The sequence below is a fragment of the Venturia canescens genome, chromosome 9 (assembly GCF_019457755.1).
Source record: "Venturia canescens isolate UGA chromosome 9, ASM1945775v1, whole genome shotgun sequence".
Lineage (NCBI taxonomy): Eukaryota > Metazoa > Arthropoda > Insecta > Hymenoptera > Ichneumonidae > Venturia > Venturia canescens.
Window position 1 is genome coordinate 4,700,296 of NC_057429.1, and position 27,390 is coordinate 4,727,685.

The window sequence follows — 27,390 nt, forward strand, 5'->3', positions numbered from 1 at the left end:
TCGGCGACTGTGCGCCCCCAACTAATCCTCCCTCCTGGGACGTAACAATATCATAAATTTTAATGCTGCACGTAATTCAAGTGGTAACTTTTTTCAATTCATTAGAAAATACTTGGCCTCGAATTAATATAATAAATTTTAATGCCCCACGTAAATTAGATGGAATTTTTTTCAGTTGATTTAGCTATTCGAATCTAATAAGAAGAATGAGGCATCGGTTTCCAAAATGATTTCAAGACCGATTTTTCGGTTTTTCATTTTTTACTTGTTATTTGATTCTTTTGACACTTTAAAAAATAGATACAGATTAGTTTTTGTTTTAATATAATGTTTTTTCAAGATTTGTGAAATTTTTTTCGAATTGTTCTGTATTTTTTTTAATAAAATAATTTTTTTTACAATTTAAAAAAAAAATTTTTTCAAGTTTTTTTTATGGATGGTAATATTATTATACGTACAATATTTTAAGGTACTCCACTGCTCATAGAAGGATCGGAAGAAACTTATTTTTTTCAATGAGTAAAACCAATGTCATGCCAAGAAAATTGCAATGATTCCGTATCTCACAAAATGATCGCTCAAGCTACTTTGGCGTGGCGCTTACGCTTTTGTATGATTACAGTAAGCTGACAATAATTTAATTGAAACATTTTGAATAATGTGCTCTTACCAATCCCGACGCTTTTGAGACCGCAACGTGAGCCGTTTCGTACTCGATGGATTTAAAATTTTGATGACAGAAATCGATAATTTGATCACCAGCTTTTAGTCGACCGTCTTTACCGGCTGATCCATCCGCATAAACGTCAAGTATGAATATACCGACCTATACAGAAAACAGAAGTACATCTTTATGAATGTTCCAATTTAAATAGTACAGTAATCATTTTTTATAATTAGGTGACTTGACAGTGTCTTGGGACAAGCACTTTGACAGACTTATCATCTGCTGACTCGAGGCTTGCCGAGACTATACTTTCTCTGAATAAAAGAATTCGCGGTTGTGGGGGTAAAATTTTCATGTCATTTTTGTTTAATTACGAAGCTCAGGAGTTAGTTCGCAACTTGAAAATTAAACTTTCGCTTTTTTTCAAGAGACTCGGAAGAGTCTCGGGACAAGTACATTGACAGCCTTGTCGTCTGCTGGCCGGAGGCTATCGCCGAGACTATCTTTTCTCTGAATAAAACGATTCGCGGTGGTGGGGGTAAAACTGGCATGTCATTTTCTAGAATTGCGGAGCTCAGCAGATGTTTTGTAAAGCAAAAATTGGTTTAAAGACTAATTTTCAAAATCCTTTTCGATTGAGCCCGAAACCAACACAATCAGTAGCGTAATTGCGGAGAAAGAACTTTGCATAGGCTCAAGATTATGCAAAAGTTACTGACACTGACACATTACAAATTCGACGTATACGTATACGCGTTTTGACGTAATGAAACGTAACGCCCGCGGAGCGGCCCGAACCCGCTCTCGAATATTACGCGAATACAAAACATCGCGGAGCGATGGACAGGCGTGCGTCCCAACCGGCGGTCATCTTGGCTACTGGCACAAAGGCCTGAGCGAGCCGGCGGGCAACGCGCTGAACAGCGCTACTTGACGGAAAATCACACTAAAATTATATTTATCATTTTAATTGTTTTCAATAGTTTTATTAATCAATATGAGCGTAATTAGGTTCAAAATGTCGGAAAAAATGGCCACCATTAAAAAAACTTAATAAGGAGATTAAAGCTTGTGGAAAATTTGTGTAATTTCAAATAAAGCGAGGTGCGTGTTTACGGCGCATGCGCGGGGGTAAGCGTTCATGGGCTATAGGAACCCGAACGTGAATTTTCCCGATTTTCCGAATAAAATTAAATTTAACGATATTAAATAAAACAATGAGGCCAAATCATACAAATACTTAAATAATGGCAATTTTCATTAAAATTTTATTATTTTAAAGTCACGCTGAACTGGAAATCATTGGAAGCGGAATTCGGCGCATCGGGTAAAATAGCAATCAGCCAATAACAAGGCGTGAATTATGGAAGCAAGCCAATAGAGAAGCCCGTTACAAAAGAATGCGCAGAACGCGTCCGAAACAGGGAAATTCGGCGTTTGAGAGATTTTAGAGTGGGGAACGGGGTATAAGAGTCGGCTCATTCGAGAGGCAGTTCACCCTACCTCTAGAACCAACTCGGATCTCCTAGAAGAACTAGACCTGACTAAACTAAAAAATACACTCTATTCCGATATAACCTAAAATTCCCATCTTCCTACTAGGATTCCGTTTCCGGTGACAGTGGGGAAACAGTGGAGAAAAGTGAGGTGCGGGAAATAAAGGGAAAGAGAGCAAAGAAACAGTGTGGGAAGAGAAAGTGAGGGTGAAAAGTGGGGAAGAGCGGTGGTAAGAGTGTGGAGGGCAAAAGAGCGTAAGTGGAAGGTGGGGGAAGAAGTGAAAAAACCGAGGATAAAAAGGGGACGAAAAGATAGAGGTTAGAGTGGCTTACGGTGAAGTAGGTAGAGAGTGAGGTGTGAGAAGTTGGGAGTAAGCGAGCGAGGAAAAGTAGGTCAGCGGCGTGTGGAGAACGGCGAAAGTAGGAAAGAGGAGCAGGTTGGTAAGGTAGAGGCGGGATAGGTAAGGTAGGAAAGAAAGGATAAAGAAGGAAATAGAGAAGGAGAGTGGAGATAGTGGATATAAGGGAAATGAGTGAGCAGAGTAAGAGAGGAATGGGGGACGGGGTAATAAGAGTGAGGAGCATGGAGGGGGGGGGGGGGAAGAGCGAGTAGTGTAGGGAATATAATGGAAGCGATTCTGGAAGGGTCAGGAAGAAGAGGGAAAGGGAGGAAGGAATGGCGAGAGGGGAAGACGGAGGGGAGGTGAGGTGGAGGCGTTTAAGAGAAGTAGAAAAGTGGTGAGGTCGCCGGAGAGAGAGGAGGGAGAGGCGGACGAGATAGTAAGAAGGGTAGGGGAGATGATGAAGGAGTTGTTGAAGCAGGAGTTAAGGCAAGAGTGTGGGGAATAGAGAGTAAGGTGGACAGGTGGGCGGAAGAGGTGAGAAAGGAGCATGATGAGATGAGAAGGCAGTGGGGAGAGGAGAGGGAAATGTTCAAAAAGAAAATTGAGGAATTGGAGCGAAAAGTGGAGGTACCGGAGAAGGAAAGAGGGGAGGGGGGAGAGGGTGGGGAAAGGATCGGGAGAAGAGTGTGGGAGGTGGAAAAAGAGCTGGAGAGGAGAGAGAGGGAGGAAAGGAGAAACAATATAGTGGTGAGAGGGGTGAATGTGGCGGAAGGGGTGGAGTGGGAGAGGGAGATAGAGAAGATATGGGAGAGATTAGGAGTGGAAGGAGGCAGGAAAGAGATGAGAAGAATAGGGAGGGTGGATGAGGGAGGGAGGGGGATGGTGTTAATAAGGCTGGAGGAAAGGGAGAAGAAGATGGAAATAATGAAAGCGAAAGTAAAGCTGAGAGGGAATAGAGAAAGGATAGAGGATGATCTGACAAAAGAGGAAAGGAGAATAAAATGGCTGGTAGAAGGGCAGGCATATGAGGAGAGGAGGAAAGGAAAGAGGGTGAGGGTAGGATATATGAGGATGTGGGTGGATGGAAAGGTATTGGTGTGGAATGAGGGAGAGGGGAGGTGCACGGAAAATGTGGGAAACGAATGAGGGAAAGGGACGGGGGGGAGGCCAGGGGAGCAGTCAAAAGAAGGGGGAACGTGGTGAGAGAAAGCAAAATAGAAGAGGTATATAAAGTGGGATTTTGGAATGTGGCGGGGGTGATGAATAAGGACGAGGAGTTCTGGGAGGGTATAAAGCGATGGGATGTGGTGGTTATGTCGGAAACGTGAGCAACGGAGGAGGGGTGGGGGGCGATAAGGGAAGGATGGAAGAAGGGATTCAGGTGGGTGATACAGGGAGCGAAGAGAGGGAAGGGAAGGGGAAGGGCGAAGGGTGGAATGGCGTTCGGGGTGAAAGAAGAGATCGAGGAAGAAGAAGGGGGGACAGAGCCGGGGGAGGAAGGATGGATGGAAAGAAGGGTGAAGTTGGGGACGGAGTGGTGGATGATAGTGGGGGTGTATGTAAACGGGGACATGGAGAGGAAAAAGGAGCTGATGAGCCGGTGGATGGAAAGAGCAGGGGGGGGGGGGAAGGTGGTGATTGGGGGAGATATGAACGTGAGAACTGGAAGGGAAGGCGGAGGTTGGGACGGATGGCGGGTAGGGGAGAGGGAAGCGGTGAGGAGTTCAAGGGACGAGATAGTGACGAAGGAAGGAAAAGAATGGTGCAAGTTCGTGAATGAGAGAGGATGGAGGATAGTGAATGGAAGTGTGGAGGGGGATAGAGAGGGGGAGTGGACGTTTGTGGGGGGAAGGGGTAAGTCGGTAATTGATTACGTGGTAGTGGGGGAGAAAGTGTGGGAAAGAGTGAGGAAATTGGAAGTGTAGAGTGGAATTGAAATTGGAAGAGTAGGGTGGACTCCGACCACATGCCGGTGGTAGTGTGGCTCAAGGGGAGGGGGGGAGAAGAGGGGCGAGTAAGAAGGGAGTGGGGAAGAGGAAGGAGGGAAGAGGAGTGTGGACAGAGAAGGGAGTGGAGAAGTTTCGAGAGGAATTTGGGAGATGGGAATGGGATACAGAGGGGGTAGAAGAAGGATGGTGATGGTGATGGTGATGGTGATGCTTTATTATGCCCTAGTTTCCTTTGGGGCAAGTGGTAAAAACAGTAGATACAACAGGTAAATTCAGTTTGTATAACAAATAGCGAAAAATTTAGAATAGCGAATAAAAATAATAATAATAATTGTAGCGAATAACGAAATAATTGAGAATAATTGAGAATAATAATTGAGAATAGCGAATAAAGATGTCGTGATGACAGTATGAATAAAAAGAGCCAAAATCAAATACAGTAGAGTAAGAGGTGTACAAGTGAGATACAGTAAAGAAGGAACCCAGAAGGTTTCATATGTGGCTAATTTGCAATAGTGAGGGAAATTTACTAATAAAAATTAAAAATAATATAAAAATTGGGAGGAAATGAGGGGGAGAATAAAGAGGGCGATTGGAAAGACTGAGGAAGAGCGGGCGGAGGGGCAGAGTGGGAGATGGTGGGATGAGGAATGTAGAAGGGCAAAGGAAGAGGCGAGAAGGGAGCTGGAGAGGTGGAAGAGAGAGGGAAAAGAAGAGGAAAGGTACAGGAGAGAGAAGAGGAAGTTCAGGAGAATATGTGAAGAAAAGAAAATGAAGGAGAGGGAAAGGTGGGAAAGAGAGATAGAGGAGATAAGGACGGAGGGTCAGGTATGGGAGGTAGTCAATAGGGGGAGGAGGAGGAGAAAGGGGGTGAATAAAAAGATAAGAAGAGAAGAATGGGATAGGTACTTTAGAGAGGGGCTGGGAGGGGTAACAGAAAGAAGGGCGAGACTGGGGGAAAGGAGGAGGGAAGGGGAGGACGAAGAAGAAACGGTGATAACAACGGAAGAGGTGAAGAAGGCTATAAGGAAGTTAAAGGACAGAAAAGCGATGGGAGAGGATGGAATTCCGAACGAAGTGTGGAAGTACGGAGGGGAGAGGGTAGTGAATATCCTGAAGAGGATGTGCGAGAAGGTGTGGAAGGGGGAAGGGTGGCCGGAAGGTTGGAAGGAAGGGACAGTGGTGCCAGTAGTGAAGAAGGGCGAGGGGAAAAGGGTAGAGGAATATAAGGGGGTGACTCTAACGCAAACGGCGTATAAGGTGTACGTAGGGATACTGGCGGAAAGATTGAGGATGGAGGTGGAGGGGAAGGGGATGATGCCAAGGAGTCAGGCGGGATTCAGGGAAGGTATGGGAACAATGGATAACGTATATGTACTGAACTATTTGATAAATAGGGAAATAACGGAAAGGAGGGGAAAGGTGGTGCTGTTGTTTGTTGATTTGAAGGCGGCCTTCGACTCGGTGGATAGGGCGAAGCTGGTGGAGAGTATGAGGAAGAGAGGGGTAAGGGAGGGGCTAATTGAGAGGTGCGAGGAGGTGATGAAGGAGACGTATGCGAGGGTGAAGGTGGGTGGGGAAAAAGGGGAGAAGTTTTGGACAGAGAAAGGGGTTAGGCAGGGGTGTCCGCTGAGCCCGCAGCTATTCACGCTGTTGCTGGCGGACATGGATGAAGAGCTGGAAAAAGGGCGGTGGGGAGGGGTGAAGTTGGGGGGTGGGGGGAAGGTATATTCGCTGGCGTATGCGGATGATGTGGTGTTGTTGGCGAAGGATGAGGACGAGATGAAGGAGATGATGAGGACGTTGGAGAGGTACATAGAGGGGAAAGGGCTGGAGGTGAATACGGGAAAGACGAAGGTGATGAGGTGTAGGGTGGGAGGGGGAAGAAAAAGAAAGGTGGTATGGCAATGGGGAGGAGTAAGGATAGAAGAGGTGAACAGGTATACGTACTTGGGTTATGTGGTGAGAGCGAATGGAAGTCAGGAGGAGCAGGTGGAGGAGAGGGTGATGAAGGCGGCGAAGATAATGGGGAAGGTATGGGGGATAGGGAAAAATAAGTTTGGTAGCGATTGGGGAAGGAGAGTGTGGCTTTTCGATAAGTTGGTGTGGCCAGTAGCGGGTTATGGAGTGGAGATTTGGGGGTGGAAGGGAAGGGAGATAGTGGAGAGGCTGCAGGAAAGGTATTTAAGATGGGTGCTGGGGGTGTCGAGAGGGGTGGCGGGGTATATGGTGAGGGAGGAACTGCAAAGGGATAAGCTGGAGGTGCGAGCGGGGATGAGAGCATGGGGATACGAGAAGAGATTGGAGACGGGGAAGGGGGGAGAATTGGCGAGAAGATGTAGGGGTGAGATGAAGAGAAGGGCAGGAAGAAGGCAGGAAGCAGGAGGATGGGAGAGTGCAAGGAAGGAGTTTTACTTAAGGATGGGATGGGATCTGGAGGAGGTGGAGAGGAGATGGGAGAGTGGGGATATGAAGGGGGAGAATATAGTGAGGGAGGAGAGAGTAAGGCAGGAGGAGGGGAGATGGGAGAGGATAATTAAGTCAAGGAGTAACAGGGATTACAAGTTTGTGAAGGAGAGAGGGATCCCGGGATATTTGAAAAAGGGGTGGAAGGAGGAGAGATGGGGGAGGGTAGCCAGGTTCAGGCTAGGGGACGAGATGAGAGGGGGGAGGTACTGGAAGCAGAGGGAAGGGAGGGAGTGTAGGATGTGCACGAGTAGCAGGGAGACGTGGGAGCACGTGATGGAGGAATGTACGGGATGGGGGGCGGAGGAGGGTTGGCAAAGTATGAGGGAAGAGGTGTTGGGAGGGGAGGGTCAAGGGGAGGAGTGGATGAAGAAGATTGAGGAGTGGAGAGGGTAGAAGGGAGGGAGTAAAAAGGTGCAGCGGAAACGGAGGTCGCGCGCGGCGTGCAATGGTGTAAGAGGAGTGAGGAATGTGTGTGGGTGTGAATGTTCTCTCTCTCTCTCGAATTGGAGCGTGTATAGGTTAAGGGCGAGAAGGCAAATAGGCTAAAGAGAAGAAGGGTGTAGAATAAGGAAATGTGTAAATTATGTGTAAATTATGTATATCGAGAAATGTAAAAAGGTGTAAAAATGGAATGTTAAGGAAGTCGAGCTGTAACCCGAAAGGGAAAAATAAAGGCTATATTATTTAATTTCCCATCTTCCTACTATTCCTTTGGATGCCTGGGAATTTATGAGACTCGGCGACGTATCGATCCCGTAGTCCAGGATCCATTCCAAATAACCGAACAAATTTTCTGAATTTTCGTTGCACGGGACATTGGTGAGACTCGGTGACGTATCGATTCCGTGGTTCGTGGACGAAGATTACCTAACCTAGTGAATGTTCAGGATATTGGCGAGACTTGGCGACGTATCGAGCCCGTGGTCAAGCGCAAACTATCCTAATTTCATATTTTTTGGGTTTATTGAGAATAGAGGCGGTAAATAATTGATTTCATGATTTATTGTTATTAAATTCAAGATTGTTGCGAAATTTATCCGATTTGGTTGGGTTAAACGAACTAAATAGAATAAGAATCAATTAATTAAATAATTCCAAAATTCGTCGTCCATTTGGGCCATCGTACGACACCAAAGTCGAAATAAATCATCTGAACAAATTACAATAAATTGAAACCGAATAAAAGCAAGGAACAAGCAAATAAAAGCATTAATTCAAGAGGCTACGGTAAGACTAAAGTTTGTATAGCATCAAAGCGATTAAAACATAAAAATTGTAAAAAGAAAAGCGTGCGACACTCTTGAGTTGGCCAAAAGCGTAAAAATTCAGGCTCAAGCGGTTAGGCATCCAGGACATCGTTTATCAATCATTAAAATTGCAAATCACATTATTTCTGAAAAATCTCATGCAAAGCAAAAAAGAAAGGAAAATAGAATAAGCAGAGGCACGATAAATCATAAAGCGTCCTTTATTGTACAAATAAAAACGAAAATAAATTTGGAAATTCAATAAAAGAATTTCATACAGAAAAACGCTCCGTTTTTCCGGGTCTTTCGAGTCTTCTCTTGCCTGATTCGGTCGAACAACGCGGATAGATAAAAATCAAAATTAAAAACGCGATTCATTTTTGTAAAAAACAGTCAAAATTGGTTTAATAAATTCATTTTGTTATATTGTCAGACACAACCCTCGTTTCTCGTATCGTTCATACCTGCTTCTTTTAAAATAAGGTAGCTCGAACTGACGCGTGGCGGCGTTCAGGCCAGGTCGGCAAGAGCGTTACGTTACAGTAAGTTAGTGGTAGTAGAGTTGTATCTCAATGCATTCTGATTGGCTCACCGATCTTGGCTCACTCCAGCTGACCGACCACGTTTAGACTCCATGAACGTATCCACGGTCAGACTCCATGAATGTAACTACGTTCAGACTTCGTCAACGTCTGTCAGTTTTTGATAGCATCATAAACAAACGTAATTCCGACATAACGAAGTGCGGTCTAAATTTAATTTTGAAACATGTTCGTCTTCTAGTAGAGTGCATAATATTTATTATTTTAGTAAAAATAGTGATGTGATCTTTTGTAAACTAAACCTAAAAAAACTGGTCTTTTGTGAACTAAACCGGTATAAAAGCGGCCGCGTAAATGTGTCTGCGATCCGTCTGTTTTAAAAAAATGCGTGAAGCGTATGTCAACGAAATCGTTCAATATTTTATTATTTCGATCGATTGGAAATAAATATTCATTCCTTCAATTGAACCAGAGTACGAGGAATATTGTCCAGTGTAAATATATCGTCAGTTATTGCGTAGTTGTATACATGTGTACCTTTGATAGTTGTGTAGTAACGAACCGGCGGGCGTTTGACGATACCAAGTGCGCAACAAATGTAACGTACGTTCGCATAGTGGGAAAATAATATAAATCACTATAAAAATACTTCAAAAAAGTAAAAAAAAAGAACGCCAAGTATTAAAAAAACCGCCCCTTTAGTTTCGAATGATCTTTACTATATTTTCAGTAAATTAAAAATTTTTTTCCCATTATTTATTGCTAAAATGACATAGTAGGATGATCAAGATTAAAAAAAAAATATCAGATCATTTTTGCATAGCCAAGGATTTTGAATAAATTTTGATTTCTGCAGAGAATCATGTTACACCTCCAATTGTACCGCCTAAAGAGTTTTGTGACTTCAAGCGTTCCCAGAATGTTTTTGCAATTAAGATATATTTATCAAGAGACTCGGCAAAGTCTCGGGACAAGTACATTGATAGCCCTGTCGTCTGCTGGCCTGAAGCTCTCGCCGAGACTATACTTTCTCTGAATAAAACGATTCGCGGTGGTGGGGGTAAAATTCGCTTGTGATTTTCTTAAATTACGAAACTCATGAGTTATGTTCGGCTTTAAAAATTGAACTTGTAGCTAATTAAGAAGTTCTCTATCGGATGAACCCAAAATCAGCATGATCAGTGTCGTAATTTCTGAGAAAAAACTTTGCACGGGCTTAAGATAATGCAAAAGCAACTAACACATTCAGGATTTGACGCATCTGTATACGCGTACTCCGACGGCTACAAACATAGGCCCCTTGGCCCCTATGATCACCAATCCCTGGTGAGAGAAATTTTGCTGCACCCAATGAAGGGTGAGAGAATTTTTGGGCCAATGACATTCAATAAAAAGAGCAAGGAAGTTTGGCGGAAAGCTGAGGAGCTCGAGAGCTCGAAATCACTAATCACTCGAAAGTCACCAGCCGAAGTTTCCACGTCGTGTTGACGTTTGGAGTTATGATGTTAGGAAGTACGTGCGGGAAAATAAAAATAATTTTCGCGTCATCTAACAAAGTGTATACTAATATTTATTTTGTTAAAACTTATGGTATACGAAACCGGTATAAAAGCGGCCGCGTACATGTAGACTGTGATCTGTGTGTGAAAATGAAAAATATTAAAAAATGCGCGATGCTCATGTCAACGAAACTTTTCAATATTTCATTATTTCGTTCGATTGGAAATAAGTGTCAACTGAAATAATCTTTCAATTAAACCAGAGTGCGCGGAATATTGTCAAGTGTAAATATATCGTCAGTTGCGTGATTATATATCATGTGTAATAATGTAGGTTATATATGCGAGTTCCCTTTGATAGCTGCGTCGTAACGAACCGGCCGGGGTTTGACGTTACGAAGTGCGGGACAAATGTAACAAACGTTCGTACAGTTAGTGAATAATAATATAAATAAGGCAAATCAGTTTATCAAAAATAGGTCTGGAAGTTGTAAGGAAAAATGTTCGTCAACCTAAAACGTCAAATTTTCTTTTTGCGATATGAAATATTATGGTTGATAATTAATAAATCAAGAACACACGGAACTGTTAGTGTATAATGTGAGAAACTCCAATCGAATAAATGTTTTCTAATTTATTTCTTGTGTCAACGTTATTTTTGAATATTCCCATATTTTGTTTCCTATTGAGTTTGGGTCTGCTCTTTCCGATCCTTGTTTTGACTCAATCGGTTTGCAGCGGATCGATACATATTATTAATTGGTTGCCTAATATGTGTCCTATGATTTTCGACTATTTCTTCATGCTGATTGTGGTAACGTGATTCAAGAGGTTTCCAATTATGATCATCAATCGCACATTTTGTACAACAGATTCTCAAAACAGTTTCTGGTCTTGATATAAGTGTAGTTATTCTTTTTCCACCTGGTCTGTCGAATAATAAATTTTGAAACTTGTTCCAAAAAGTCTTTGGATGCTTTTTTTGCTGATAATATGAAAAGTTGAATCTTCGGAATGCGGTAGGCAAACACAAATATTGACAACAATACTTATGAAATGACGTGTATGTTGAGTATTCCTATTCTGCAAACTGCAAATGTGGAATTATTGGTGAAAACATTGATTACGATAAGTCTACAGTTGCTAACTAAGTTTTGTATGTGATTAAGTATAATGCCTGCCAACATCAGGGAAACCAACTGTATTTCTGAATGTTATGTGCGCTGTCATTTTAATGTAACATCATGACTTTTAACATTTTTTCACCATAATACTACAGATTTGAATGATTGAAATACAGCAAAAATCTGCAAACTATAAAACTTATATAGTGTACCATTCATTTTACTTTTTGACGCTCACTATGACATATATATAAAGTGAAAAATTCATTAGAAAAATCTTCAGTTGCTCATTTATGAATGGATTTGAAATCGCTGTGCTCCAAGCTCATTGCGCAGATACATTGAATCGTAGCAGATACCTGCGAACTTTGAAATTTCTGTCGATAAGTATATGTGCTAAGTATCACCCTCTATCTTTGATTATCAGAAGACTCGGTAGAGTCTCGGGACAAGTACATTGACAGCCCTGTCGTCTGCTGGCCCGAGGCTCTCGCCGAGACTATATTATCTCTGAATAAAACGATTCGCGGTGGTGGGGGTAAAATCGACATGTCATTTTCTTGAATTGCAAAGCTCAGGAGTTATGTCGCAATTTGAAAATTGAACTTTCAGCTAATTAAGAAATTCTCTTTCGATTGCGCCCAAAATCAGCATGATCGGAGGCGTAATTGCTGAGAAAAAACTTTGCACGGGCTCAAGATTATGCAAAAAGTACCAACACATTTACGCAGCTGACGTATCCGTATATGGGTTCAGACCGATACATACAAGGGCTTCTTGATGCCCATCATAACCAATCACCGGTGAGAATCTATTCGTCTCGACCAATCGCCGATGAGAAAGTTTCTGATAGTCCTCAATGTTTTCTTGTATACCGTCTGTTATCGTCTATTATGTTATTATAAAGTGATTGCGATCGTAGCCCCGTGGATCAACGGTGCAAGATTTGCAAATTTCGTGTAAATAAATAAAACATTATTAGAAATAGCAGTGGATATAATCAATTTTATTTTTTTCATAAAAGAAGTTTCAATAAGTTTCGAGCCCAATTCACGACAATAATATCTATAGTAAATAAAACCTCAAAAGTGGATTAATTGATCTCATACAGTGTACTGAGAGTGAGTAAAATGTTGAGAAGTGAAAACGTGAATAATGTGTGTCGTGAAAATTAAGAATTATCTGTTCTACTTCGATATCATAATATATACATAGATAGCAAATTTGCGAGATTTCGCGTCATGTTGACGTTTGAGGTTATGACCGCCGGAGTGCTGTAGAAAAATAAAAGTGGTTATTGAAAAGTGGAAGGAATCGATATTATTAATGACGTGACTAATTAGTGTTGAGTAATAATAATAATAACAATGAGAAAAAAAACGTTCGTTCATTATAACCTCTAAAACGTTCTTTCCAAACAGAAATTCTATGTTGTGTAATTACATTAAAGAAAGAGGTGGATGGTTGTGTGTAAACGAATTCAAATAAATTTTAAAAAACTTTGGTCAAGTAATTCAATGTATTGTTGTCATAATTTCTTTCATTTAGTTTGGCTGTGTTCACCGGTCCCTTTTTTCCACCTCCTTAGCTTACAGTGTATTGTCATACCAATTTCTATTCGTTCTCCAGACAATACGAGAGATATTCGTATTTCTGTTTCTTTATATTGATTTTAACAACATAATTTGAAATATTTATAACAAAAAGCCTTCATGATTGCTTGTTCATATACCCAAGTTTTGAAAAATCTTTTGGCCATGTAAATGCATAGATTACTTGAGTTGTTACATGATAAATTTGGAAATTTATTTCAATAAGTCATTGGGTGCTTAATTTTCATGATATCAAAATTTGTATCTTCGAAATGCAATGAACACCTCTAAAGTTCGACAAAGTGATGAAGCGACATGTATATTGAATATTTCCAGACCATGTTTGCGATTGGCATTGTGGGTTGAAAAATTCATGTCTGTAAGTCTACACCTGATCAATTTTGGATGTGATCAAATATTTTGTCTGCGGATAACCATGGAGACATACAAAATTACAGCATTTTGCTTGCTTCAACATGCATCGTATCTGTCACTGTTTTCTTGAATGTGTCATAATAAGTTTCAAAAATGTGGTTCAGGTAATTTTGAAGGGTTTTTCCCTATAGCACCAACCTCTGTATAACTGGTACGTAGCAAGTACCTATGAACTTTGATATTTCTGTGAAATAGCAGGTATGCCAATCTTTTAACTTTTTGGTTCCGACTGGAATATATTAACGAAGATATTCATTACTAAAGTCTTCACCTACTTATTTCTGAATAGATCTGAAATTACTGTCTTCAGAAACTAATGCACAGATACATGAAACAATTTTGATTTCTGTTCTCTTTCAATTGCGCTGTCTTTTTTCTTTTTAACTATGGCATAATTAATTTCATGAATCTGTGGTACTTTTTTCTGTCTGTATCATAACGTAGATGAAGAAATTGCAGCAGATACTGGCAAACTTTGAAAATTCTGTGTTTACACTTGTGCGCCAAGTATTAGCACTTCCTATTTTTGATTATGGAATATGGGTATTTATAAATTATGAAAATTATTAAAAAATTATAGAATATGGTAATACATAAATAATAAATAATTCAAAATGGTACAAAAAGTCAGCGGTGGCCCATTTATGATTGGCATGAGAATTTATGTTTTCAAAATAGATACCATCCATAAAAAAAAAACTTGGAAATCGATGCCTCATTCTTCTTATTTGATTCGAACAGCTAAATCAATTGAAAAAAATTCCATCTAATTTACGTGCAGCATTAAAATTTATTATATCAATTCGAGGCCAAGTATTTTCTAATGAATTGAAAAAAGTTACCACTTGAGTTACGTGCAGCACTAAAATTTATGATATCAATCAGTGGACAAGTATTTTATTAGTAACTCCAAATTTTGACATTATTAAATGGTTCTAAGAAGCTTTTAAATCCAAAAAAAATCACATGAAAGCTAGTCATTCGTTACTCTATGGTGGCAAAGACTTATAAGAAAATCGATTTTTCTCAGACTTTCAGGATCCTTGGTATTATTCACAAAATTCAACGTCGATTGGATCGATACAAATTATGTTTAAATAAGTGTTAAAAGTACTTGTCCGGCCCATCACTTTCCGTTTAAATTGTTTATCCAAATAAAAATCAGGGCTTGTCTAGTACTGATGGTTCACAAGTCACAAGTATTCATGCAGAGGGAATTGAGAGAATTATCTTCAAGTAATTTTTACTTAGTTCCACTAATTCAATAAAAAACGGAAACAAATTATTCCGCAATATACAAGGGATTTTATTCTGCATCGATAAATGAAACCAATTGTACATAATATATATGTTCAAGCTTCCAAAATAACTCTCCAGTTTATATTCAATGATGTCAATTTTTACTTCCTACTTATTCTTCCAGCGAACGAATTCCATACGGAATAAGAACTAACCGATACTATTATTAAAAGCATTAAACTAATAATGAATCGCATTTCAACAAATTTTTAACCAGATTCTGCCGTACAATTTCGTTTTTTTATGATTGATTTTTTATTGAATGAATAGTGATGGGCCGGACAAGTACTTTTAACACTTATTTAAACATAATTTGTATCGATCCAATCGACGTTGAATTTTGTGAATAATACCAAGGATCCTGAAAGTCTGAGAAAAATCGATTTTCTTATAAGTCTTTGCCACCATAGAGTAACGAATGACTAGCTTTCATGTGATTTTTTTTGGATTTAAAAGCTTCTTAGAACCATTTAATAATGTCAAAATTTGGAGTTACTAATAAAATACTTGTCCACTGATTGGTATCATAAATTTTAGTGCTGCACGTAACTCAAGTGGTAACTTTTTTCAATTCATTAGAAAATACTTGGCCTCGAATTGATATAATAAATTTTAATGCTGCACGTAAATTAGATGGAATTTTTTTCAATTGATTTAGCTGTTCGAATCAAATAAGAAGAATGAGGCATCGATTTCCAAGTTTTTTTTTTTATGGATGGAATTATCAGCAAACACGATACCATCAATGTACTTGTCCCAACCTTTTTTTCCCTAGGGGAAGTTTATGGTTTGATATCACGTCTTTTTTCTCGAAAGTTCCTTATTTATGTTTTGATGAATATATAATTTTAATTTAAATTGCTATGAATTATTTACGATTTACTGCTTATAACGTTGGTTTCCACGAAAAACGACCTATTTTTCGTCAAAATTGTGCTAGAAATATTTCGTCACAAGTCTATCCTTGGACTTTGGCGATTTTTTTCCTTGTATTCTAATATGTTTTGTCAATTAAGAACCAAAGAGCATGGTGGAAAGCGGGTTGGAGGCCGAGATATAATTTTCGGCTTATAACGTTGGTTTTCACGAAAAAAGACCTATTTTTCGTCAAAATTCTACTGGAAATATTTCGTCACAGGTCTGTTGTTGGACTTCAGCGATTTTTTTCCTTGTACTCTAATATGTTTTGTCAATTAGGAACCCAAAAGCACGGTGGAAAGCGGGTTGGAGGCCGAGATATGATTTTGGCTTGTAACATCGGATTCGTTGAAAAAAGACTGATACCGCACAATCAGTATACTAGTGAAGAACATTATACACTAATGCTGTAGGATTGTAATATATTTGATATTTTCTTACGGTTCGAAATCATTTTTGTTGTGTGATTTAAGAAGTTTTGTTTACATTTTTTGTGGTATAATGCGAAAACGAGCGATCATCAATGTAATTGTCCAAATTTTTTTTCTCCGAGAAAGGATTTTTACGGCTTGATATCAAATCTTTTTTCTGTGGTAGTTCTAAACCACAAAAAATATTCTTAAATAAGATTTTCTCAAGTTCTCCAATGTTTCTATTGTGATATTTAAAAATAATTCTCCTTTCTCCAATGATTTTCTTTAAGTTTTGTACAATTTATAACAGTTTGATATTCTTCGAATGTTTGAAGTGATATCCTCAATTTTTCAACCATTTCGAACGTGTCTATAATTTTGTGGGATTAAAATCATATTCCGTAAGGTTTTTCAATATTTTGTATCATTGTGGAATTTTCCCCCTTCATTTATAAATTTTGTTTTCATCTGTTTTGATGAAATCATTGTGAATAAAGAAAACATGACGATTTTTCAATGAAACGAATTTTTGGATTGATTTTCCTTAAAATTTGACAGAAGGAGAAAGAAAAATATATATATAATGTTCACCAAGTCCACCAGAATTCGCAATTTTCACATATGTTTATTGAATTCTAATGCTAGTTATTTTTATTTATTTAAAAAACGTGCTTCCAAGGACTTTTTGAAGCAATCTTTTCCATTCGTATTATCATTCCCAGAGATAGAAAGTTGACGCACCCACATCGATGCACAAAATTTTCAAGCTTTGCATGTAGCCATCAAGGTTCAACCGGACAAAAGAAAAAGTATGAAGTGCGTCAAGACCAACAGAATTGCTTACTTTTTAATATGAGCATTGCATTTTGAAAACATAACTTCTTATGCCATTCATAAACAGGCCATCGCTGACTTTTTGTATCATTCATCATTATTTTTTATTATTGATTATTATTTATAATCCATTTCCAAATCCTATAATTCATGTATAATTTTTATTATTTGTAGATATCCATATTCCATAATCAAAAAAAGGAAGTACTAATACCTGGCATGCATGTCAATACACAGAATTTTCCAAATTTGCAAGTATTCGCTGCGATTTATTCATCTAAATTTTGGTACAGACAGAAAAAATTACCACTGATTCATAAAATTTATTATGCCAAAACTAAAAGGAAAAAAGACAGCGCACTTGAAAGTGAACAGAACGCATAATTGTTTCATGTATCTCATTCATATATTACAGTTGGAACCAAAAAGTGAAAAGATTGGCACACCTACCGCTTCGCAGGAATATCAAAGTTCATAGGTATTCGCTGCGTACCAGTAATACAAACTTTGGTGCTATGGGGCAAAAAACTTTAAAATTACCCGAACCACATTTTTGAAACTTATTATGGCATATTCAATAAATAAAGTGACAGATACGCTGCATGTTGAAGTAAATCAAATAGTGTAAAAAGTGACAGACAGATACGCTGCATGTTGAAGTAAATCAAATAGTGTAATTTAGTATGTCTCCATGGTTATACACAGACAAAATATTTGATCACATCCAGAAATGATCAGGCGTAGACTCACACACATGAATTTTTTAATCCATAATGTCAATCGTAAACATGGTCTGGAAATACTCAATATACGTGTCGCTTCATCATGTTGTCAAACTTAAGATGTGTTCATTGCATTTGGAAGATACAAATTTTGATATCACGAAAAATAAGCAACCAATGACTTATTGAAATGAATTTCCAAATTCATCATGCAACAATCAAGTGAATATCTATGTATTTACATGGCCCAAAGATATTTTAAAAGTCGTGTTTGTAAACAAGCAATCATGAAAACTTTTTGTTATGAATTTTCCAATTTATTGACATCAATATGAGGAAATAGAAATACGAATGTCACTCGAATTGTCTAGAGAATGAATAGAAATTGGTATGGATACACTGTAAGCTAAGGAGGTGGGAAAAAGGGCCCGGTGAACACGGCCAAACGAAATGAAAGAAAATATGACAATAATACATTGAATTAGACACTTTTACTTGACCGAAGTTTTTCAACATTTATTTGCTTTCATTTACATACAATCACGCATATTTTTTCTATAATGTAATTACACAACATAAAATTTCTGTTTGGAAAGAACGTTTGAGAGGTTATATAATGAGCGAAAGTTTATTTTTCTCACATAACTCCCGTTGAAAATTTTTGAAGAACCAGAACCAGGATTGCAACAAAATTATGTCATAAATAAACGTAAAATCAAAGAATTTGTACAAGGAGAAATTTCCCAATACTAATATATGTTCTATATAACAAACACTCGCGAACCGATTGCGATAAGCGTAAACTAACCCACATGGTTTTCACAAAACTTACATAACATTTTTTTTTTATAGTCATATAAGAATTTTGAATCGAATTCATACAGCTCGCACTATTTCTCCGAAATTTTATCATTCAGATCGCTGTTGCTATTAATTTGCTCATGCCATCAAAAACTGACAGATGGATGTATTATATAAACTTCAAAAAGTAAAAAAGGCACGCCAAGTATTAAAAGGTCGTGACCGTTGTTTTAAATGATTTTCTATATTCGCATTTTCAATAAATAAATTTAAAAAAATGTTTAACTGTGAAAAAATATGAGATCTATTGTAACATATACAGTGTATGAATTATATTTCCTGTAGGAATTTTGAATTTTGGAAATAAAAAAAAATGAGATCATTTTCTAACGTAGCCAAGTACAGTGAATGAATTAAGGTTCTTGTGGAATTCATTCGTGTACGCTTTTAGCCCTAATCCCTCACTTATTCAGAAAAATTTTCCAGCAAACGTCACAGAGCAACAAAGGTTTCTCGAATGATTCTGCAATTATTAAGAGATTATCATCTGTTTTTATGCTAGCTCGGGTTATAAACTTAAAACAGTTTACGCGTACAAGTGCATGCATTGTATCTATACGATGTACTGCACAAATTCATTTTCAACATTACACACAAGCTTGGCGTGCATGGTTTTCAATCGGAAGCTCGGGAAGAGACAATTGTTCAAATCTACTATGAAAACAATAATTAATTAGTATTGTATGAACGATTGTGAAAAAAACCGATCCCCCAATAAAATATGAGAGGCCCTGTTATATAATGATTTGGTAAACAATACAGATGGGTGAAATTTGTGGATAAAATTGAACAATTAAACGAACGGATAAAGAAATGAAATCAATCAATCCCTTTATATGCCTTTATCTTGTACGGATACATACGGCCATTCTTTCATGCCCATACGCATTCTAATTTATCCACGCGTCACTTTCACTCGTTTGTCCGTAAACTCATTTTTTTACCAAATGGGCAGATGATTGGATGAATTTCACAAGTACTGAAATGGATGAACAAAAAAGTAAGTTGTGTAAACATTGATTTGAGAAAAGAAAACGCGTTGAATACGAAACATTTGGAGTAATGAATTTATCAGTCAAACTAGTCAAGAATGGATATTTTTCTTTGTGTACACAACGCGGAATCTCACGTCGAACTACTCAATAAAATAGTTGGATGGAAAAGGGATGGCAAATTAAAAAACAATTACATGAAAGGATCATCAAGATTTCTTCAAATATATGGATGGATGAGGCATTTCTTCGCCGAGCTTCCGATTGAAAACCATGCACGCCAAGCTTGTGTGTAATGTTGAAAATGAATTTGTGCAGTACATCGTATAGATACAATGCATGCACTTGTACGCGTAAACTGTTTTAAGTTTATAACCCGAGCTAGCATAAAAACAGATGATAATCTCTTAATAATTGCAGAATCATTCGAGAAACCTTTGTTGCTCTGTGACGTTTGCTGGAAAATTTTTCTGAATAAGTGAGGGATTAGGGCTAAAAGCGTACACGAATGAATTCCACAAGAACCTTAATTCATTCACTGTACTTGGCTACGTTAGAAAATGATCTCATTTTTTTTTATTTCCAAAATTCAAAATTCCTACAGGAAATATAATTCATACACTGTATATGTTACAATAGATCTCATATTTTTTCACAGTTAAACATTTTTTTAAATTTATTTATTGAAAATGCGAATATAGAAAATCATTTAAAACAACGGTCACGACCTTTTAATACTTGGCGTGCCTTTTTTACTTTTTGAAGTTCTAATTTTACTGATTTCACTTCTTTTTGCGAAGCGTGACAACTATATAGGAATCGTATTTCATTCACTGTATTTGTCAACTTCAGAAAACGATCTCATTTTTTTTTATATTTTGAAGTTTTTTTTTGATAATGCAAATATAGAAAATGATTAGAAACTACGGTCGCGACCTTTTAATAATTGGCGTTCTTTTTTTACTTGGTCAATTATTTTTTTTTTCTGATTTCACTTATTTTTTAGAGGCGTGACAATATTTACTTAAGAAAAAAAATACATTCCTCGTCTTCGACGAAAATTTTTAAAACGATTTGTTTCAAGTTGAGTACTTTTCTCTATGTGGCAAAAGCAATCGACACAGCCAATTTTTCTATGTAGATGGACGAAAACTGTGCGGTTATGTTCATGTGAGTTGAAACCTTTTACAAGCAATAATGGTGACGATTTTGATTATCCATTCAGCATATCGAATTTTCTAATGAAAGATTGGGAAATTCCTATGCAATGGGATGATATTTTCATTTTCTATTCCTTTTTTTGGAAAGCTCCATTTGTTTATTTGGAAAATTGATTTATGAAACTATCTTCTTCTACTTCTTCTCTTTCAATGGATTCCATGTTGACATGGATACTGTCAATGGTTTGCAATGTCCAAAGAAACGTTTCCATGCTATTTAATATCTAAGACGACAGCTTTATAGTTATTTGTGTCCAGTGATATTTTTTCATGGTCTTCTATAACGTCAGAACATGCTTTCTCAATGCAGACTGTTAAATCGCCGATCTAGATATCGATAACTATGAGGAAATATATTGCAAACCATTGCACCGTCTACCTAAATATCGGAAAATATAAAATTGTCGAATATATATTGAAAAATATGAAGGCATCCACCTAGACGTCGAAAACCCTATAGTCGCTAACCTAGACATCGAAAACAATAGAGCCATCGACCAAGATGTCGAAAACCATGCAGTCATCAATCTAGACATCGAAAACCATGCGGTCGTCAACGTAGTCATCCTTAGAAAAACTGACTGCACCATTGGAAACTATGGAGCCGTTGACCTTCATTCCGGAAACCATAGACAAATTCACCTCAACATCGGAAACTATGAAGTTATCGACCGGGATAGTGAAAACTATGAAGTCGTCGATCTAGTCCACGAAAACAATGGGAAAACATACCTGGACATTGAAAACTGCCGAGCCGTTGATCTAGACCTCGAAAAGCATGGAAAAACATACCGAGACGGCGAAAGCCATGAAGAAATATTCCTAGCCATCGAAAACCATAAAGCTGTCGACGTAGCCATCGAAAACAATGGAGCCGACGACCTAGACCATGAAAACCATGGAGAAACTTATCCAGACATCAAAAAGTATGGAATTGTTGACTTAGCATCAAAAACCATGGCGGAATATACCTGGACCACGAAAATCATGAAGGAACATATCTAGACATTGAAAACTATGGAGAAATATACCTGGACATCCGAAACCATGGAGGAATATACCTAGACATTGAAAACTATGTAAACACATACCTAGACATCGAAAGTTATAGAGCCATCGATCTAGATCACGGAAATGATGGAACAATATACCTAGAGAACAAAAACTATGTAAATACAGACCTAGCCATCGAAAACTGTTAAGCCGTCAACCTAGACCACGAAAAATATCGAGAAACATACCTAGACATCGATAACTATGAAGCCGGCGACCTCGCGCACTAAAACCATGAAAAAAAAACGAAAACCATGGAGGGACATACCTAGACATAAAAAAAATGATGGAATAATACACCTGGACATCGAAAACTATGTAGAAACATACTTAGCCGACGAAAGCCAAGGAGAAGCATACCCCGCAAACGAACAGTATGGAGCTGTCCACGTAGACATCGAAAACCATGGAGGAATCTACCTAGACCACGAAAACCATAGAGAAACATATCCAAACATCGAAAACCATGGAGAAATATACCTGAACCACGGAAACCATGATGGAACACGCCTAGATATTGAAAACCATGGAGGAATATACCTAGACATCGAAACCTATAGAGGAATTATCCTAGACCACGAAAACCCGAGAGACACATACCTGGACATCAAAAACTGTGGAGTCGTCGTCCTCGACTGCGAAAACCATGAAGAAACATACCTAGACCACGAAAACCATGAAGGAATCTATCTAGATCACCAAAACCATGGAGAAACATATGCATACATTGAAAACCATGGAGGAACATACCTAGACATCGAAATCCATGGAGGAATTATCCTAGACCACGAAAACCCGAGAGAAACATACCTGGACATCAAAAACTGTGGAGCCGTTGACCTCGACTGCGAAAACTATGAAGAAACATACCTAGACCATGAAAACCTTGGAGGAATCTATCTAGATCACCAAAACCATGGAGAAACATATGCATACATTGAAAACCATGGAGGAACATACCTAGACATCGAAAACCATGGAGGAATTATTTTAGACCACGAAAACCCGAGAGAAACATACCTGGACATGGAAAACTGTAGAGCCGTCGACCTCAACTGCGAAAACCATGAAGAAACATACCTAGACCACGAAACCATAGAGGAATCTACCTAGACCACGAAAACCATGGAGGAATCCACCTAGACCACGAAAACCATGGAGAAACATATCCATACATCGAAAACCACGGAGGTCTATACCTGGACCACGAAAACCATGAAGAAACATGTCTAGACATTGAAAACCATGGAGGAATATACCTAGACATCGAAACCTATGGAGGAATTATCCTAGACCACGAAAACCCGAGAGAAACATATCTGGACCTCAAAAACTGTGGAGTCGTCGACCTCGACAGCGAAAATCATGAAGAAACATACCTAGACCACGAAAACCATGAAGGAATCTACCTAGACCACGAAAACCATGGAGAAATATATCTTTACATCGAAAATCATGGAGGAATATACCTGGACCACGAAAACCATGGAGAAACATGTCTAGACATAGAAAACCATGGAGGAACAGACCTAGACTACGAAATCCATGGAGGAACATACCTAGACATCGAAATCCATGGAGGAATTATCCTAGACCACGAAAACCCGAGAGAAACATACCTGGACACCGAAAACTGTAGAGCCGTCGACCTCGATTGCGAAAATCATGAAGGAATCTACTTAGACCACGAAAACCATGGAGAAATATATCTTTACATCGAAAATCATGGAGGAATATACCTGGACCACGAAAACCATGGAGAAACATGTCTAGACATAGAAAACCATGAAGGAACATACCTAGACATCGAAATCCATGGAGGAATTATCCTAGACCACGAAAACCCGAGAGAAACATACCTGGACATCAAAAACTGTGGAGCCGTTGACCTCGACTGCGAAAACTATAAAGAAACATACCTAGACCACGAAAACCTTGGAGAAACATATCCATACATCGAAAACCATGAAGGAACATGTCTAGACATTGAAAACCATGGAGGAACATACCTGGACATCGAAACCCATGGAGGAATTATCTTAGACCACGAAAACCCGAGAGAAACTACCTGGACATCGAAAACTGTAGAGCCGTCGACCTCGACTGCGAAAACCATGAAGGAATCTACTTAGACCACGAAAACCATGGAAAAACATATCCATACTGAAACGGCACTCCCTTTTATTTTAAAGAAATATCACATTTGAATCCCGCGCCACGCGAGCTCGTACTTAGCCGCTCGACGCGACTCTCCGTGGCTCGGCGTAAAGGCTATTGTCTTATTGAACAAACTCTTTTCTCTCACAATTACTCTTATTTTATGTCTCAAAGACACTATTAATTTCATTTTCAGAAAAGGCAAGGTTCAATTGAATAAAACGAATTAAAAATCCAGTCGAAAAGACAATTAAGAAAGTTCAGGTAAAACTTGTCCAGAAAACTCCAATTGCGTGCTGGCTCCAACGGAAATGACCAGTCACGAGCGAGCACTTGGTTCTAGGAGAAATAATGCGCCGAAATGATGACAATTTATTAATTTCACGTTTACTAAAGACAAACTTGATCCATTGAAACTTAAAAAAGTAGAATACAAATTTTGTTCGTTAAAAACATTTATTTTCACACAGAAATCATTTATTTTACAAAAGCGAGGGAAAACAGCCTCTAGTTTGTCCAATTACAGTTCGGGAGGGAATTGGGGAACCAATCCCCGAATTTAGAGATCGAACTATGGTTGGAGATTATTTTTCTAAGCGAATCAGAGTCCAAGTTATTTTTAAACGGAATTATTATCATTATTCCTTTGTTCAAACGAGTATAAAAGGCCGTGCGGAGCAAACACGGCAGCTCATTTCTGAATCAGCTCTCGCTTCTAGTACAGAGGTAGTGACTCTGGAAAACAGTGACTCTCGAGGATAAGCTCCAACGAACCAATAACCTTAAAAAAGTCCAAATTTCACGCCGAGAGGGAGGGGACTGTGCGATTCCGTGCAGGCCAAAGATTCGAGGGTGGAATTCCTTTCCGATCACGCCGAGAGGGAGGGGACTGAGCGATTCCGTTCAGGCCAAAGATTCAAGGGTGATTTCCTATCCATTCAGTTTGAGAGGGAGGGGACCTTGCGATTCCGTGGGGTCTGAAGATTCTCAAACTTGATCCATCTTTCCTATGCTAAAGAGGGAGGGGACGGTGCGATTCCGCACGGTCTGCAGATTCTTGGCATAGGCCCCTTTTCCTCCACCCATTTTTGATTTTATTTTGTTGGAAGCAGAAGATTAGTTTAATTTGAAAATAAAAGCTTCATGATCCTCTTAGAAGCGAGAACTGATTCCATTCTCCAAATTATTCCAATTATTTAACAGAGACAAACTTTGATAGGAAAAGAAAATTTATTTTTGTTTGTCCAAAAATTAATCAATCTCAGTTTAATTGTATCGAGCCAAACCGCAAGTTTGTTTAAAAATTGTATAGAGCCACTTAACAGATCGGATTGATTGGACAAAATTATTAACAAATTGAATGAGTTAGTGAATAACAGGAAGAACTATCAGATTGTAGAATTTATCGAAGTGGACAAAGTTTATTGAAATAAAAGAGCTATTTTGTCAAATTGGACAAGTTAGTTGAAACAAGCGAGCGAGTCCGTAAAATTGGATAAGTTAATTGACACAAGAGAGCGATTCCGTAAAATTGGACAAGTTTATTGAAATAAAAGAACAGAATTGCGAAACTGGACAAATTAGAGAAAGAATTCAAATCTATCACAAAAACACCAACGATTTGCATCACAATTTCTTTTTGTATACTAAACCCGTTGTGAATAAACACGATCATTATAATTTTTACCACAAATTTTCACTCTTTCGTTCATTTCATGCCTGCTCCTAAATTTTAGTAGCTCGAAAACACGCGTAGCGGGTGACGTCATAAAAGCGTACCGTTACAATACATCGAAAACTACGGAGGAATATACCTGGACCACGAAAACCACGGAGGAATATACCTGGACCACGAAAACCATGAAGAAACATGACTAGACATTGAAAACCATGGAGGAATAATCCTAGACCACGAAAACCATGGAGAAACATACTCGGACATCGAAAACTGTGGAGCCGTCGCCCTCGACCGCGAAAACCATGAAGAAACATGCCTAGTCCACGAAAACCATGGAGGAATATATCTAGATATCAAGAAATATGGAGAAATTCACGTGGACATTCAAAACCATGGAGGAATATACCTAGGCGTTAAAAACTATGGAGAAATATACCTGGATATCCGAAACTATGGAGAAATACACCTGGACATCAGAAACCATGGAGGAATATACCTAGACATCGAAACCCATGGAGAAATTATCCTAGACCACGAAAACCATGGAGAAACATACCTTAGACATCGAAAACTGTGGAGCCATCGACCTCAACCGCGAAAACCATGAAGAAACATACTTAGACCACGAAAACCATGGAGAAACATACCTGGACATCGAAAACTAAGGAGCCGTCGACCCAGACCTCGAAAACCATGAAAAAACATACCTAGACGACGAAAGCCATGGAGGAATATATCCGGACATAAAATACTATAGGGTCGTCGACCTAGACATACTCGAAAAATCCAGCGGCGTCGACCAGGATTTTATATTTTTTTATTTTTATTATTTATTATTTAATTTTATTTTTATTATTATATTTTTTCATTGTATTATACTATTATTATATTATATTATATATTGTATAATATAATAATATATTGTATTATACATTAATTATAATAAAATATTTATTATAATATATTTATTATTTATTAATAAATAAAATATATATTATATAATAATACGAGTTATGCGTAAGCCAGGAGCTGGTATTGCCCCCGCTGTCCGCACATTCTCTGTCTCTCTCGCTCGGCGACGCGCAAGAGAGGGGGTAGCCGCGTTCAGCGTACTGTGTGACAGGAGAGCCGAGAAATGTATACCAGGCCTGCAAAGGCCGTAAGTCCGAACGTAAACATGCTCAACTTACGCCTCTCTGTCTCTAAGAAATGAAATTTATCGTAAAGCGTTCGGTCTCAATTCTTTAAAGAGACATATCTCGGGAATGGCTGAATGGATTTACTTCCAACAAAGACCAATGGAAAGGGAAAAATCGAAAAAAAATTCTCACCAATTTTTAGATTTTTCAATAATATGGTTTGTCTGCAAGCGCCGTTTGAAAACTGTGTGACGTCAAAAATCGGCATATTCGCGTATATAAGAGTGCGGCAGGGCTCGCGCTGGCTTTTTCTTTACGCGCTGCTGATTTTCCTTTTAATACTTGGCGTCGAGCCGCTACCGCGTCTCTTGATCACGTCAAAGTCACTATATGTCTGGTTTTCGTAATACTGTATGACACCACATACCACTATTTTTAATAAAATAAATACATATTTAACACTTTATTAGATGAAAAATATTTTTTTGTCACCCCGCACTTCGTAATGTCGAAAATCCGTTTGTTATAACATCAATAACTGACGGCTGACTGATGGTCTTGTATATATATTCATAAACTGTATTCCGCTGGAACGGTACAGCAAGTGTCCTGACCAATCACAACTCATTATTTCTGTAGCCGGGATCCCGGGACCCGAGCTTCCATAGAAATGGGTTATAGCTGGCATCAAGAGGCCTTTGATGGTGTTCTGTACAGACACAGTAAATCCATAGATGTGT

The 27,390-nt window shown here is 38.5% G+C and overlaps 1 protein-coding gene across 3 annotated transcripts in view; it reads right to left on the reverse strand.

Moving 5' to 3' along the window:
* The window catches only part of inaD (inactivation no afterpotential D), a 2,962,486-nt gene that overhangs the window by 262,382 nt on the left and 2,672,714 nt on the right, over positions 1-27,390 (reverse strand). For all 3 annotated transcript variants that reach the window (XM_043429353.1, XM_043429354.1, XM_043429355.1), the window contains one exon: positions 671-826. In XM_043429353.1, the coding sequence (XP_043285288.1) occupies positions 671-826 (156 nt within the window). The remainder of the gene's footprint in view (positions 1-670; positions 827-27,390) is intronic.